Source organism: Hypomesus transpacificus, chromosome 11 (genome assembly GCF_021917145.1).
Source record: "Hypomesus transpacificus isolate Combined female chromosome 11, fHypTra1, whole genome shotgun sequence".
NCBI classification, from domain to species: domain Eukaryota; kingdom Metazoa; phylum Chordata; class Actinopteri; order Osmeriformes; family Osmeridae; genus Hypomesus; species Hypomesus transpacificus.
The window spans coordinates 18,600,301-18,617,312 of NC_061070.1; the positions used below are offsets into that span (position 1 = coordinate 18,600,301).

At 46.8% G+C, this 17,012-nt stretch overlaps 1 protein-coding gene and 1 long non-coding RNA gene across 2 annotated transcripts; one reads left to right on the forward strand and one right to left on the reverse strand.

Moving 5' to 3' along the window:
* The first annotated feature begins 512 nt into the window (after positions 1-512).
* LOC124473893 (transmembrane protein 121) lies at positions 513-1,976 on the forward strand. Its single transcript, XM_047029613.1, has one exon. It carries the CDS (start codon positions 559-561, stop codon positions 1,507-1,509), a length of 951 nt encoding a protein of 316 aa, XP_046885569.1. The 5' UTR covers positions 513-558; the 3' UTR covers positions 1,510-1,976.
* Positions 1,977-9,995: 8,019 nt separating this feature from the next.
* Positions 9,996-13,556, reverse strand: LOC124474195. The gene is made up of 3 exons (XR_006956794.1): positions 13,423-13,556; positions 12,630-13,055; positions 9,996-10,155 (listed from the first exon to the last, which is right to left on the reverse strand). It is a non-coding gene; the product is annotated as an uncharacterized LOC124474195 (long non-coding RNA).
* Positions 13,557-17,012: the final 3,456 nt, after the last annotated feature.

The window sequence follows — 17,012 nt, forward strand, 5'->3', positions numbered from 1 at the left end:
ATCACCAGAAAGTACAGGGAAAAACAAGTGAGTACTCAGCCAGCTTTCTAATCCACGTAGCCAGTCAGGGGCAAGAATAGTACAGTAGGACAGATATACTGCAGTCCATTTGCAATGTTAATCGCATTACAAATTCTGCATGATCATTACGGCGAGCTACAGTGAAGGAAAAAGAAAAACTGAAAAAATACCCCTCAAACTACTTAGAATGTGGTGAAGACATTAGACGGGTCAGATTGTTCTTATTTGGTGCGTGGAGCTTGTCTGAATACGGACTGTTTGCCAAGCAACACAATTGACTAACTCAGGGTCACTGTCTGTCCGGCAGGTGGCTTCAGCTCATGCTGGGATTGATTGAAGTGATCTGTGTGGATCCTATTAGTGCATCCTGGACTGCAGCCAAGCTGTATGGAGGGGAACACCGTCGTTTAACCGCCCTGTCGGCAAACATCAACACCAGGTGACTGAGGACCCTGGGTACCCCCCCCCCCTGCTACTGCAACCCCCTACCCTCTCTCTCTGACACCACACCCCGTACCCTACCCCCCCCGTGCAAGAATGGTGCCCCCCCCTCCCACCAACAAGCCCCATGTTTGCCTGTCCACCATCCTGATCATGAGCAGCATGGCGCTGATCGATGCCTACCTGGTGGAGCAGAACCATGGCCCCAGGAAGATCGGCATCTGCATCATGGTGATGGTGGGAGACATCTGTTTCCTCATTGTGCTGCGCTACGTAGCCGTGTGGGTGGGCGCTGAGGTGCGGACGGCCAAGCGTGGCTACGCCATGATCCTCTGGTTCCTCTACATCTTCGTGCTGGAGATCAAGGTGTACTTTGTGTACCAGAACTACAAGGCCGACAGGAAGAGTCTGGATGCCCTGGCACGCAAGGCCCTCACGCTGCTGTTGTCCATCTGCATCCCGGTGCTGTTCGTGGTCCTGGTGGCAATCGACCACATGGAGTACGTTCGGGCCTTCAAGAAGAGGGAGGAGATCCGGAACCGCCTGTTCTGGGTGGTGGTGGACTTGCTCGACATCCTGGACATCCAGGCCAACCTGTGGGAGCCGCAGAAGAAAGGGCTCCCCTTGTGGGCGGAGGGCCTCATGTTCTTCTACTGCTACATCCTGCTGCTGGTGCTGCCCTGCGTGTCCCTCAGTGAGATCAGCATGCAGGGCGTCAACATTGTGCCCCACAAGATGCTGCTGTACCCCATCCTCAGCCTGGTGACCATCAACGTCATCACGCTGTTCATCCGGGGGGGCAACATGATCCTCTACAGGGACGCCAGGGTCTCGGGGATCCTGATAGGCAAGAACGTGCTGGCCATCATACTAAAGACCTGTAGCTTTGTGCAGTACAGAAGACAGCTGCAGAACGCCCCCCCTGCATTCGGGGTGGAGCTGCAGAAGAACTCGGTTCCCCACAGCCGGCCGGCCGGCAGCACGGCCCAGGTGGTCATGCAGGACCAGACGCCCCTGCCTGAGGTAGCCACGTGCGAGCACACATGACACACGGGGCCCCGCGAGGCAGGCGGGCGGGAACAAGGAAACACAGAGTTTGTGACCCACCGGACCCTGTTGGGGAGCAACAGGTGTGCTCATGGGCTCGTGAGCGCCTCTGGTGGGCTGGAGGTCGGGGTCTCTCAGGGCCTCAGGGCCTCTGTTAATGCTCCACAGCCCTCAGGACTGCTGAGTCAAGCAGCCGTGACGTGTCACCAGGAGAGTTAACCACAGAACGTCCAGCCAGTTCGTTACCACATTTCTCTCTGTGAATTCAGTCATTTGTGTATTTTTTTCTAAACAAAAAAATTCCAACTAAAGCTTTAGATATATATTTTTTAAATAGTGAGTGTTGCAATATAAGCAAAACTTTGTTGTGCTGTGCCGTGTTCAGGTTTGTTTCTTTCGCAGGGTCTGTTTTTAGTGTGTGTGTTGGGATTCATTAAAGTCACACTGACAATGAAAAGGGCAACTAAAAAGGCTTGTTTGTGATAGGAACATATGTTTTCTATGTAATTATTTGATAAAGTATTGTGTACATACAAGATCCCGGCTCTCCTGTGCTTTTATGATTGGGAATTTCTGTCCAGGGACTGTTGGTGCGGTAACTCACCAATCATTGAGGAGATTGAATATATTTCATTTTCTAATTAGGATTCAGTGGAGTGCTTTCAATTAACCTGAATTACAAAGGAAAATGGCCAAAGATTTTTCTCTATTCTAATCTCATATTGGGGGCTATTTAATTGCTAATGCTGTGCCACAGTAACACTATTCATCTTAAGCATGCCCTTTTAACACTGCGTCCAGCCTAGTTAGTTTGGAGTCTGATGAATGAGAAGAGTTGAGCGAGGGACGCATTAGGGATAAATACTCTTGTGGTGTTCCAACCAGCGTTAGATGACTGAAACAGGGAATATTAATAGCACTCACTCCATGTCCAAGTAAAGCACCACACAATCAAGACCTACAAGAAGGAGATGTTCATTATTCTCACTGAACAGAAACCTACCTGCAATCATTCCTAGACCCTAACTAACCAACCCTAAACAAGGCACTCTCAACTTTGCACCAAATAAGACTATTTCAGAAAGCAATTAATCTCTGTTATATTGGTGCCATCTACATAAATATTCTCCCTGGCCTTCTCTTGCGGTCTCCCCTCCGCCTCCCTGTCGATGGTTCTGTGTGACATGGAGAGATGTTGCTCATTAACATTTAAACAGCTGGGTTTGTAGACCACCACGGCAAGCTGACACCATTAACTGGGGGTGTGTGAGATGTCCTGTAGCATCTGTCAAATGGAACATGAACTGAATATTATCTGTAGTCCGATGGCTGTTTGTGCAGATGACAGATGCAAACAGTGTTCTGATCTGTTTATTTTCTTCTGGCTTTAATGTTCCATATCTCCAAAAGCCTCCAGAACACATTTTAAGAGTCAGACCTTTTAACTGTTTTTCTGCAATATTGTCAGCATGGTGTATAATTACGGTATTATTCCCCAATGAAACAACAGAGACAGCCGGTAGAAATACAAACAGCAGTCAAGATAAGCACACCAAATACTTTAAATGGAAAGGTTTCCATGATAAATATAATATATTCTTATTGTTTAAGCACCCACTAACGTTACCCTCTCTAATATCAGGCACCAATTATTGATATGACACCAATTCATTCAAAGACTTAGTTCAGCATGTAGTCAAGCCAACTCTGCAGTACAGCAACAACAAACCAACTGACAGAATGTTGAAGAACATTCTATACAACACCAGCTCTCAGATTCTGTGGGTTGAACTACCTGGAAGTAGACCTGTGTCTGGTCTGAACAACCACTGCTAAACCCAGGACTGTCAGTGGATCACACACCAAGCCTTCGGGAGTCCTCTTCACCCACGATCACAGTGGAATTAATATGGCTTCCATCAGTGTGACCCTGGTCCATTTAACCCTTAATGGATTTTTCATTATTTTTATTTTTATGTAGTGGAACGTCAATAAGCCAGGATGTGAGATGTATTCTACCTCCCCAATAGCACTGACAGAGTGAAGGTGCCAAGAACGCAAGACGGACGGCTGCAGTAGATTCTCACCCTGACCTTCGCCAGTCTGAGGTGGCAGCAGAGCCAGGATACAAATGTCTTTCTCATGGAAGGAGAGTTAGAGGGTGTGAAAAACAAAACAGCATACAACAAAACAATGGACGTCAGGTATCGATTTGCTTGTCTCTGAGGTCATTTATATAAAACATTAGGAAATTATTTTCCTAAAAGACATTTTCGGAGTAGTTTGAGATGACCTATAGTTCCAAAAAATATGTAAAAAACATCTCTTGCTTATAGAACAGAGATGTCAAGTACACTTTAAACTGATATGCTGCAACTACAAAACAGATTTGTCAATCACCATAAATGTTTTTGCAGCTATTAAATGAAATAACAGTGTTTAATCTCACAAACAGTCCATGGAAAATTCGAATTGTGTGCCTCTGGCTACTGTAGCTCTCACATTTGAGAAAATTGAGAAAAGTGGTTGTACAGAAATTCTATAAAGCTATTACATTAGCAAACGTAACCCCTCTTTGAAAGACCTTCACATTAGCACTTGGCAGTGTTCTTACGCCTATAACACTTCTGGTGTACATTTGCAGTTTTCAATCCCTCAGAGTTAAGACACTTTAAGCCCAATTCATTTGGGTGAGAATGTGCATAATGAAATTATCTTTTTAAATATTTCAAGTCCAGTTTTCGTCTAAGTTGGCAGCTTTTTTAGATGTCACAATTACATGTGAGCAATTATGCAAGATTTTATTTTTTATGGAGAACTTGAGCATGCTCTGATCTATAAAAGATGCAGCCGGATTCTCATGACTCGCTCTGGTGTCATCTGACTCTTTCTTCCCAACTCTAAAGTCTTTAATATAGCCTCATGAAAGGGAAATGCCCTTCTACCGTGAGAACGTAATCTTAATTAGTTGGGAGAAATATGCTCTTTCTAAAACTTGGTGACAGGAAACATTAGGAAAGTTGGAGTCTTACGGTCCACTTGTAAATTTGAATTACCCCCCCCCCCCCCCCAAGGAGCTCCACTCTCCAAGGAGCTCCACTCCACAAGGAGCCCCACTCCCCAAGGAGCCCCACTCCCCAAGGAGCCCCACTCCCCAAGGAGCTCCACTCCACAAGGAGCTCCACTCCCCAAGGAGCTCCACTCCCCAAAGAGCTCCACTCCCCAAGGAGCTCCACTCTCCAAGGAGCTCCACTCTCCAAGGAGCTCCACTCCCCAAGGAGCTCCACTCTCCAAGGAGCTCCACTCCCCAAGGAGCTCCACTCTCCAAGGAGCTCCACTCCCCAAGGAGCTCCACTCTCCAAGGAGCTCCACTCTCCAAGGAGCTCCACTCTCCAAGGAGCAACACTCCCCAAGGAGCTCCACTCCCCAGGGGAGTAGAGGGGGAACACCAGGAGCTCCGCAGAGAGATGACAGGGAAACCTGTTTACTTTTCTTCCATTCCTCCGAGGATGAGGATGTTCATCTTTAAATGTTTGATAGAGGAACTTTGCCGAGTTTGACTTCTAACTGCCTGATCTGTGCTGTGATCCTAGGACAGACAGTTCATCTGGCTCAACAGAGGTGAACGTCCATGACAGAGAGGTGAACGTCCATGAGGATAAAGAGTAGAGGGCCCCCAGATCTGCAGTAATAAACAGACCCTGCAGGTTCCTTGGGGGGAAGGATCTCCAAGACACACAATCCAAAATGAAGAAGCATCATCAGGGGATTAGGGACATTTGAGGTGATTAGACTGTCTCTGTTTTTGTAGGGTGTAGGAAGTTATTGAGCGTAAAGTGGCTAAGCCTGGAGGATTTACCGAATTAGGGAGAGGGGGAAATAGGCCAACATCAATAGGGATCAGGGATACAGAGGCTGCTCGTACGAAGCTACTGTTCAACCAGGGGCCTGCTCGCCGTAATTGTTTAACAATTGATTTTCTCCTCTCACAGGACCCATCGTCTTTCTAACCTCCTTCCACTATTTGATTTGCAGTTACACAATGAAGCCCCGCCCAGCTAGCGTCTGTAACTCTGCCTCCTGCCAAACCATCGACATCTACCCCAATCATCTTTCTCGGTCTTCTCTCTCAGCTCACTTTAAAAACGAGAGACAGAGACAAAGGGTTTTCATTCACCCATTTCATCAGTGCAGCCCTTGTCGAATACAAATCTGCAATTATTGTATGCATCATATGACTTATAGCTTTTGCATTGCTCTGTCAGATATATAGTCAGACAAATAAATCTCCTCTCCTTTCAATGAGCTTCATCAAGCTTCCTGTGAGACGAGGAACTAGAGTGGGCCATCAGACCTGACTATCTCTTCAGAACAAGTGTTGGAAAACATCATCCTTTTTGGTGAGTGAGAACAAGCCATACAGTAAATTAAAATACCGATAACTGTGCTTCCACTTCATGAAAAAGAAAGATGGCAGTCTGCAGTACTGCAGCAGCCCATAATCATTTTTACAAATTATCCGCTTCTGACTAGTTGACACAAAGGCCAAGTGGGAGGGTCTGGGGGGGGGGGAGGAAGAGGAGGATGAGGAAGAGGTGGAGGGTAGAAGAGGAGGAGCCAGTTGGCCATTTGGTGTTGGAGACACTTTTGACCCCTAAGAGTTAATTGAAGTTGTGTGGAGGGGGAGGGGGGGTGTAATGAGAAAAGCTTTATTGTTGTGAAGTGTAACGGTCAAAGGTGTATAGCTGTCTGTAAACGCCTTTGATATATGGAGCCACGACGCCGGTACTGAGGACATTAAACACCAGCTGAGAGGGACAGAGCTGCCAGAGCTGAGAGGAAGAACAGAGCTGCCAGAGCTGAGAGGAAGAACAGAGCTGCCAGAGCTGAGAGGAAGGACAGAGCTGCCAGAGCTGAGAGGAAGGACAGAGCTGCCAGAGCTGAGAGGAAGAACAGAGCTGCCAGAGCTGAGAGGAAGGACAGAGCTGCCAGAGCTGAGAGGAAGGACAGAGCTGCCAGAGCTGAGAGGAAGGACAGAGCTGCCAGAGCTGAGAGGAAGAACAGAGCTGCCAGAGCTGAGAGGAAGGACAGAGCTGCCAGAGCTGAGAGGAAGGACAGAGCTGCCAGAGCTGAGAGGAAGGACAGAGCTGCCAGAGCTGAGAGGAAGGACAGAGCTGCCAGAGCTGAGAGGAAGGACAGAGCTGCCAGAGCTGAGAGGAAGGACAGAGCTGCCAGAGCTGAGAGGAAGGACAGAGCTGCCAGAGCTGAGAGGAAGGACAGAGCTGCCAGAGCTGAGAGGAAGGAGCTGCCAGAGCTGAGAGGAAGGACAGAGCTGCCAGAGCTGAGAGGAAGGACAGAGCTGCCAGAGCTGAGAGGAAGAACAGAGCTGCCAGAGCTGAGAGGAAGAACAGAGCTGCCAGAGCTGAGAGGAAGGACAGAGCTGCCAGAGCTGAGAGGAAGGACAGAGCTGCCAGAGCTGAGAGGAAGGACAGAGCTGCCAGAGCTGAGAGGAAGGACAGAGCTGCCAGAGCTGAGAGGAAGAACAGAGCTGCCAGAGCTGAGAGGAAGGACAGAGCTGCCAGAGCTGAGAGGAAGGACAGAGCTGCCAGAGCTGAGAGGAAGAACAGAGCTGCCAGACCTGAGAGGAAGGACAGAGCTGCCAGAGCTGAGAGGAAGGACAGAGCTGCCAGAGCTGAGAGGAAGAACAGAGCTGCCAGAGCTGAGAGGAAGGACAGAGCTGCCAGAGCTGAGAGGAAGGACAGAGCTGCCAGAGCTGAGAGGAAGAACAGAGCTGCCAGAGCTGAGAGGAAGGACAGAGCTGCCAGAGCTGAGAGGAAGGACAGAGCTGCCAGAGCTGAGAGGAAGGACAGAGCTGCCAGAGCTGAGAGGAAGAACAGAGCTGCCAGAGCTGAGAGGAAGGACAGAGCTGCCAGAGCTGAGAGGAAGGACAGAGCTGCCAGAGCTGAGAGGAAGGACAGAGCTGCCAGAGCTGAGAGGAAGGACAGAGCTGCCAGAGCTGAGAGGAAGGACAGAGCTGCCAGAGCTGAGAGGAAGGACAGAGCTGCCAGAGCTGAGAGGAAGGACAGAGCTGCCAGAGCTGAGAGGAAGGACAGAGCTGCCAGAGCTGAGAGGAAGGACAGAGCTGCCAGAGCTGAGAGGAAGGACAGAGCTGCCAGAGCTGAGAGGAAGGACAGAGCTGCCAGAGCTGAGCCAACTGTGGGGATCTCTCAGGGCTGTGTGAGGAAGGGAGAGGCAGAGGCAGAGGGAGAAAAGGATAAGATGTGGCTGGTGGAGATTGGATGTAAACAGTGAGCTTGAAGCTCTGGGACAGGGGGTAACAGGACTAGACTCCAAGCTCAGTGATCAGAAAGGACCCTCCAGAAGAGATGTCTCCTGGGTAACTGTTAAGCCAGGCCATGAAAGGTGCTGGAAGAATGTTCTCAGTTGCCACATGATCTGTCTCCCCTGCTGAGCACAGCCAGCTGTGTGGCATCCCCTCACCTTCTCAGGACTATCCCTGAGATCTGAGGGCCAGAGGGAGGGCTCTTAACAAGCTCATGACGCAGTAACTCTCAGCCTGGTGGACGAATGAAAGAGATGGTTAACAGCCAGGATCCTGCATTCTGCCTCTTCACATGATTATGTTGATACAGGGGGGCATTCACACTAGCTGGTATTCTGTTGAGCAAGCCAAGTACTTTGGAGGTAAAGTACAGTACAGCCTGAACCAAAAAGGCAACCTTTCATCAACTATCGTCAGACTGGAGGAATGTTAATTTTGGGTTGACTTGAATTTTAATCGTCGCGGCAGGACCTAAAGCCTACTTTCAGAAAGAAAATTATTTCTTTCATGCTTTTGTGGATGACCTTGTGATCTGGTAATTTGCTCAGAGTCTGGAAAACCGCAGCTACAGTACTGTATGTGTGTGAGGTTGAAAGATGGTAAGGAGGATGTGGGTGGGAGGGAGATAGACAGGGGAACATGAATGAGATTGCTGAGTCAATAACACAAGGCTCTGGCCTGACACAAAGTAGTGGAGACAGATAACTAGGGTAAACAGATTAGGTGTTGTTATGGCGACGATGGCGGTGCTGCTTATGCCGCTTGTGCTGAATTTGACCTTTACTCTCTATAAAGAGATGGTGTTCCAGGATTGAGGCAGTGAAACTTCCTCTGCATTCTTTTGAGAGCTGCGATCTACAGCACTTTCCTCTATGTACACATGGTAGACAGAGCAGGTTCTGTACACATAAGAGACAGTGATATTGTTCTCTGTGACCACACGCACGCCTCCCTCCTCTCGACAGAGCAGCTGCACAGCACCAGGTAAGACTTTATGGAATGCAGAGTAGCCTTAAGAGGAATAATGCTCACGTTGTAGTAAAGGGATTAAGGTTATGTTCCACAGCAGCTCCAGGGCTGCTGCAGCAAAGACCCACAGCAGCTCCAGGGCTGCTGCAGCAAAGACCCACAGCAGAGTTCAGCTGCTGCTGTCAAGCTGCTCTGGCAGGGAAACGCAATCCTTTCAGATGCTTAAACACTTCAGTTTTGGACCCCCGACGAGACGTTCAGGATTTGAGTGGTTCTATATATTCCTGCAACTGACCAATAGAAACCACAGCCCTTAAAATCAATACTGACTCGAGAGATGTTGGAAAAATTGAAGATGTAACTGTTATCCTGTATAAGAATGATTCTGTGTTCAGTATTACTTGGGTGCAAAGAAAGGCCTATCCTCAAATCTGAACTGTGAGTATCTTGGTGACTCCTCGCTGTAGATGATACTGCTGAATGACAGATGGACCCTGTGGAAGCTGACCCCAGCCCTGATCTGAAGACACGCTACTATGACTACTTACTACTCATTTTCTCATTTAGCAGACGCTCTTATCCAGAGCGACTTACAGTAAGTACAGGGACATTCCCCCTGAGGAAAGTGGGGTGAAGTGCCTTGCCCAAGGACACAGTCATTTTTGCACAGCCAGGAATCGAACCAGCGACCTTCTGATTACTAGCCCGATTCCATAACCGCTCACCCTCCTGACTCCTACTCCAATCTGCTCCTTTATCTTGGTCTATTAAAAGTGTCTGAAAGACATTTGGAGAAAAAACCAATGCCTTTGAGACGTGGATAACAACATTAGTTTGGTGTTTATCACAACAAAAAGGATCCCCCCCATCTGGCCCTTCAGCCAGTCCTAAATGAGTTGCTGCACACAAAGAAAGAGTGGATTGAAACCACAATCCACATGGGATCCACTGAGACGAATGAACACTACTTTATTGTTGGTTTTAAAGACATGGTGGAGTGGCTAGACGTGTTTTATGAAAGTAAAATGAATCCACCTTTTGATATGCAAACAAGTCATTCTCTTCAGAGTGATGAGTGGTATTGAAGGAGACATCCAGGTTATTGCTTGGTTCAAGCTTTTTTTAAAGAAAAGAGAGAAAAAGCAAAAAACGAAACCTTTGAGAATGTAAAAGTATAATGTCAACTACTAGAATGTATTTTAGAAAGTTAAATATTACATGGACCTTAAAAGCATTAAGGTGAAGTTACTCTGTTACAATGACACAAAGCACAGTCCTTCTACGTTCCAAATGAGTTGAAGAGACACAAAAGATCTGGTGTTTCTTTCCCCTTCCTGCATGGGGAGAGAAAGAGAGAACATGTGATATGATCCATATGAAGATGCCATTTTGTCTTTTTAGCTTGCAAGATTGATGACCACCCACATATATACACATTATACACTGGCCTGCTTGCTGGGTTTGACCAGTAAGCGTTCACATTCACAGGGATAGCAGTCCCTGGAAACTGACGCATAGAGAAATCTATAAATGTACTTTTCTATTCAGATGAAACTTGGAAATTGCCTTAGTTTGAGAAGGGAATAATTTAAACTAAAAAACGTTTCTCATTGCAAAATAATTCTTAATTTTTCACTCATATTATGTCATATTTTTCCAGGTTGTGTAAAATGCTGGACTAAATAGAAACTCTGTCAGTAGCAGGTGATGTCAAGTCTACAGCACCCACCTGAACTGGCTTTAGGGGAAACCACTAAGCAGGGAAATGGGATTACATCTGAATTCAAATGTAAAATCCTGAACATCTTCAGGGGACATGCATTTCAATAATGGGATCACAGAAGATAAGGCCCAGACTAAGGTCTTTGTAGGAGGTCAGCCTCACTCATTGGGAAACCATCAGTTCATCCTATATTGTAAGATCATCGGCAGGGGGCAAAGCATTGGTACAACCATAACAAGGAGCATTCCTGTGGAAGCATTATTCTGACTACTTATCAAGGGTGAGAAGACAGACAGTCCACATGCAGCTACAAGGACATCCTACCTCTCACGGGGGAAAACAACACTGACTTTGCCGGTCAGAATAAAACTAAAACTCCTTGAGCTTTTTGTCTTCAAGCCTGGAATCAAAACCAATTACTGACAATTTTCTTCCCTGAAACCACAACCTCTGTCAACAACAGCTAGAATCTCAACAGGCTGATGTGCTCTCCAGGGTCTAAGTGGTTTGGATGGCGGCTGGGTTCTGGTTCTGATGCACTGGCTCTGTGTGGGTTCCACCCAGATGGATCTGTGCTGCCGGGCCTGCGCTGTGTGACTGCAGGCAGGGTGCTGTCCCTATGATTTAACAGCATGTGTAAATCACAGCCCAGTCTGTGGCCCGACCAGCCAGTCTCATTTCAATCTCTCCACAAATCAGCCCACGCAGGCAGCATGGAGAGGAGCACCATAAAAGCCGCTCAAATAATCATCCTCTCTCTTCCTCACAACTTCATTTATTAGGTAGAAGAGCTGGAAGTGACGTCCATCATAACCATCCTTCTGAACATGGGTTTGTTCAGCTGGAGAGGTCTGGAGCCTGGGTTAGTTTGATCTGGTCTAATATATACAACAATTCTACTGTCCTTGCCTTCTTCCAACCAAACAGTGAATACTTATATTTTGTATGAACCAGTGTACTTGCACAGATGTTTTGCAAACTGCAGAAGCATCACAAATCTCTCACACACAATAGATTTTTTGTTAAAATATTAAGCACCTTGAAGGGGACTTTTAATAGTGTAGAAAAAAAAGAGGTCATTGAATTAGCATATCTCTTTTTGACAGCCAACCTCTGTTGAACGAGATATTAAAGCCAGGAAGCAGGGATGTGATGATTCACTCCAGACAGATTCATTCCCTGCATGGCTGAGAGGCCCACAGAGCCAGCTGCAGAGGAGCAGAGACACTCTGCCGGCCGTACACATCTGATAGCACCGAAGGACATAAAGGGTCTATTTGGAGGCCATTAACTAGGCCTGGGTGTCCCACATAGCTGGGGGGCTCTATCAATACCAACAATGTCACTTTTTCAATGCCAGCTCCAGTCCTCGTGGGCTTCCAGCTTATGGCTGTAGATTAGTGTTTCAGCAGTTCTCTGGCTGAGCATTGCTCTCCCAAGAGATGTCTACTGACCGAGGTAACATGTTAATGGAAAAATAGCCTGTACGGGGGGAAATAGAATGTTTGGAGGAAAATGTAATTAAATTCTTGAGTGCATGGTATGAGTATAGCTTTTGTTAAATTAATGTGTACAATATGTGTCAACAAGTCAACAAGCTGTGTCCACAAGCTGTGCGTTGTACCTGATGTAATATACAAGTCCAAGTTTTATATGTGAGTTATCCCGCATGGACACAACCCACAAGTGGCTAATTTGGCATATTTTAAACTAAAGTTTAACTTGTTAACTTCAGAATAAGGTATGTTTTGTCAATATTGAAAAACATAAATTGAGAAAAATCTAGTTGAAGACATGTTGAAAATTCCATAGGAATTTGAAAGTTCCCATCTGAAAGTTTTCCTTTGTAACTTTTTCTACATCTTGCCACAACATTGGCAATTAAGCTTGATTTGATAAGCTTTTGCATTTGGACTTTCTTCCTGTCATGTGCTTTAAGCTCAGCTCTTAAATGGCGCGAGACCGCATCTTAGGGGTGAATGAGCGTTCTAAATAATCACTGGCTGCTCTTTACTCTAAACTCAATGTGTGTCAGTAAGAGTACACAAAAACTAAATTTGTAATTTAACAGTAGGCAGCCATTACCCTGTAGGCATGATCCTGTTGAACGTATTTCCTCAGATGATGTGATTCCTCCTTCTTGTTTCCTCAACTGGTCTGCGATGGATTTCCTCAGATAGGATCGAACCGGAATTAGCTCAGCCCCCAAAGCATTTTAAATCAGCGTGACAAGAGATGTTAAGATTGCTCAATGCTAAGCTCCAAAATTGTTTGTAAGCCACTTCAGTCACAGCTGATTTGATGGGTGTTCAGTCTGAATGCATCTACGTTTCTGCGCTGCTTTTTAGTACATTTTAGCACAATTGGGGAGACAACAAGTGTCTTTCAAAAACAGTATTGATACCAAAATTGCTAAAGTATTTCCAGTGCTTTGTCAGGATACCTGTATAAGTTACCTGTATAAGTTCGATATCTACAGCCTGGGCAGTCTCAACACTAATCCATTGGAACCTGCAGGTGCAGAGAGAACATGTCACACACACACACACACAGGTGCAGAGAGGACATGTCAGTTACACAGATAATTCCTTCTGCATCTCCAGGGAGTTTCTAACACGACCAGCATGCTGTGCCATAGCCTCTTTAGGAGGAGGGAGGCCATTCAACACATGTCCATTCACAGCCGCCTGAACCCAACCCAGAGCCATTGTTCACGGGAGGCCCTCTTACACACACACAGACACACACACACACACACACACAGCAGTGGTGAAGTGGCTAAACACCATCAGATCAATCACTGGGGAAGGAAGGGGGGAGACAACAGGATCAGGGCACCTGCATCACAATCACACGGAAAAGAAAAGTCAGCATTTACAGTAAGAAGGCAGATCTGTTTCTCCACTGTTGATACAGGCTAGGTGTGCTCAGCCTGGCTGTGTGGTGGAGGCTTCACTCTGGGGACGTCACAATAAACCAACGCCAACTCTTCCTGCTCCGAACAGAGTAGTCTCAGAGCTGTGCCAACACAGTAATGATGCAAGGTTATACTTCATTAGTAATTCACTTCATGTTACAGTACATTTAGCTCCTTTGTTTGAAAGGAAAACGCAACATTAATTTAGAATGACTCAAGCTGTGAGGTTTTACGTTACATCTCAAGGGCCCCATTATAAATAAGTTAATTTCCCACACCAAAACAACATAATTAATTAGCAGATCAACTTTCCAGCAGCACTCTCTGAAAATCTGTTGTTCGATGTTTTATTAATTTGCATACATACTAAACACCCAGAGACCTGGGTAGGATCCAGATACTTGAGGACAACTGGCTCCTGATACGATCATCTGACAGACTGGTAAGAATAAACCCCAGAGCCACAGCCAACCCTACAGTAAGTACTGCTCAAATCATTAAACCAACCACTGTGTTTACAGCCTCCGGTTCTCTATGTCCCCAGTTACTTTCCTTTCCTAGAAAAACATGAAATCTGAGGTCCAAGTCCAGTCTGTAACTGTACTGTACACTCTGTACTCCACGCTGGTAGCAGACTGTGCTTACCCTGACCCTAACCCTCGCTGTCTGAATCAGCAGAACTCTCCAGGATACCTGCTTTCAGCCCGCAGGACCTTGAGTGAGGCCCAGAGACGTGAGGCTGCCTCTGAGTGAGGCCCAGAGACGTGAGGCTGCCTCTGAGTGAGGCCCAGAGACGTGAGGCTGCCTCAGAGGGAGGCTGCCTCTGAGTGAGGCTGCCTCTGAGTGAGGCCCAGCAGAGTGAGGCTGCCTCTGAGTGAGGCCCAGCAGAGTGAGGCTGCCTCAGAGGGAGGCCCAGAGACGTGAGGCTGCCTCTGAGTGAGGCCCAGAGACGTGAGGCTGCCTCTGAGTGAGGCCCAGCAGAGTGAGGCTGCCTCAGAGGGAGGCCCAGCAGAGTGAGACTGCCTCAGAGGGAGGCCCAGCAGAGTGAGGCTGCCTCAGAGGGAGGCCCAGCAGAGTGAGGCTGCCTCAGAGGGAGGCCCAGCAGAGTGAGGCTGCCTCAGAGGGAGGCCCAGCAGAGTGAGGCTACTTCTGATGGAGGTAAATGAGCCTGTTCTCACCTTGCTGACATGGCTGGATGGTCTCCAGGCCTCACAGCCTCCCTGCACCCAGGCCAGACATAGATAGATGCCCAGGCACCAGGCCCTCTGCTCCACCTCACATCTGACTGGAGCCTGCCACTCCTGCCTGCCCTCTGTTGGGCTTCTTGTTGAAACCCAACCTGATCTTCTGTGGAGATTCGCTCAGACTGACTCAGTTATGGAGGACTCACTGTGGTATTGACACAGCCTGACAATCTTTCTGGGATTCAGACTGAGGAGAACATTTCCCTGCACAGGCCATCTCTGTCAAAGCTCTCCAGTGGATTAGTCAGAGCTCTCCCTGCACTGTAATTACTGAATCAGTGGCCAAATTGGCTGCAAGATGAACATTAGGAAAATGCATGGTGATGCTACCTTTGTGTAGGCAGGAACCGAGAGTATTTTTCTCAGTCAGGGCCAACAATTTACTGAAATATCTGCCAGGATTGGAAGACAGACCTTTCTCACAGTGGCTGTAATGCTAGACCTGTTCAGCAAGCTTTTATTCATTTTCCTAATCCCTTCATTGGTCATGTTGGTTTAGGCATTCAATGGTGGTGCCATGCTGTTCTGCCTGTCCACAGATCATCAGTATAACCCTATATATGCTGTATTTCTTTCATTTCATGAGTGCACTTTTTTAGGGTGGCAAAGCAGGAGTCAGGTGGCTGAGCGGTTAGGGAATCAGGCTAGTAATCAGAAGGTTGCCGGATCGATTCCCCGCCGTGCCGAATGACGTTGTGAATGACGTTGTGTCCTTGGGCAAGGCATTTCACCCTACTTGCCTCGGGGGAATGTCCCTGTACTTACTGTAAGTCACTCTGGATAAGAGCGTCTGCTAAATGACTAAATATAAATGTAAATAAGGGTAACAATGCAAATTGTATTTTTACTTTTCCCTGAGAATAGGAAAATGCTGGAAAGCAAAGCAGAACCCTGCCAGCAGTCCTATACTGAGCCAGTGTTGCCTTCAGCAAGATCCTGAAGTCCATCATGTTGTGGCAGGAAAATATGAAGTGAAAAATGCTAAACGGCTGACGATGGGACAATGAAGATACTCCTGACAGCACATCAGTACGACTTTGTTTGTTAATTATATTCTGGTATGGCTGAGTAAGCAGATTCTTTAGGTGAATGTAGTGTTTATAATTTAATCTCTGCTAAATTATATTGACGTGGCACACAGTGTCATCAAATACTGCCAATGCTGAGCCATCTCTCCAACTGAAAAGCCACCTGACCCTTTCCTGAGATTCATCCACTTTTAACTAATGGCTCAAAAAAGGATTACAAGTATAATTTTCACTACATTTCCCCAAACATTGTACTGCTTATTTTCAAGGAGTCTATCTAATCTAAATCAATCATAAAATGTTTACAACATTCACACTCTCTTGAATAGAGCTAGTTAAATATAATACAGTGATTTAAATGCAAAACAGAAATATTTCTGCAATAATCCATCTAAATATTCACAGCAGTTACTTCTTACATCTGATCACCATAGAAACCTGTTGCACATCCTGGGAGAAACAGCTGTGCCTATTGAAGTAACTGATTAATCTGTCACATGGTTTCTATTTGAGCATTTAAATAAAAAAACATGTCTCAGTCAACAAACTGCCATATAGGTGGAACTTCTGTTATCTAAAGATGACATAATAAACATTTCCGACAGCATGTAAACAAGCAAATGCAAATAACATGCACTGTGTCACAGCGAATAATTAAATCATGTCACAGTAAAATGTATCAAGTATGTCAGAATCATTTGTTTTTCGAGCTGGGTGACAAATTCTGCCTTCTCTCTGCATTGAGTGTGGACGGCGAGTGTAGGCATGCATACTAAGTAGGCAGGGGATTTAGCCTGGCTTGAAATAGAGAGCCCTGCTTCCCCTACCCCCCTGCCCTCCTCCACCCCACCTCTCCATCCCCCAGCCCGCTCCAGAGATCCAGAGCTCCCTGACATTAAAGGGCGCATTCTGTGAGGTTTCCCCTGGCCCCCTGCCTCTCCCTTGGGCCCAGAGCCCCTGAGGTCCTGGCAGGCCTGGAGGAACTGGCAGAGGGGAGGTCTGTGCTCTAAAAGGGCAGAGGTGAAGGGAGGTGTCTGATCCGGCCAGCAGCCCTCATCTGTCTGAACATCTGGAGGCTGTTTACACTGACAACCTGTCCTGAAAGCTCTCACTAGACACTGCAGGGCAATCTCACCCTTACAGGAAGCAAAACAATCATGAGTACCAGTAGAATGACTTATGGCATCCAGTCAAATTTTGTTTAAGTTTTCCTTCCTTATCTGTCCTTGCACTTTCCCTGCAAGTATATTTTTACTGTGCTGTCTTTGGAAGTTTTAAT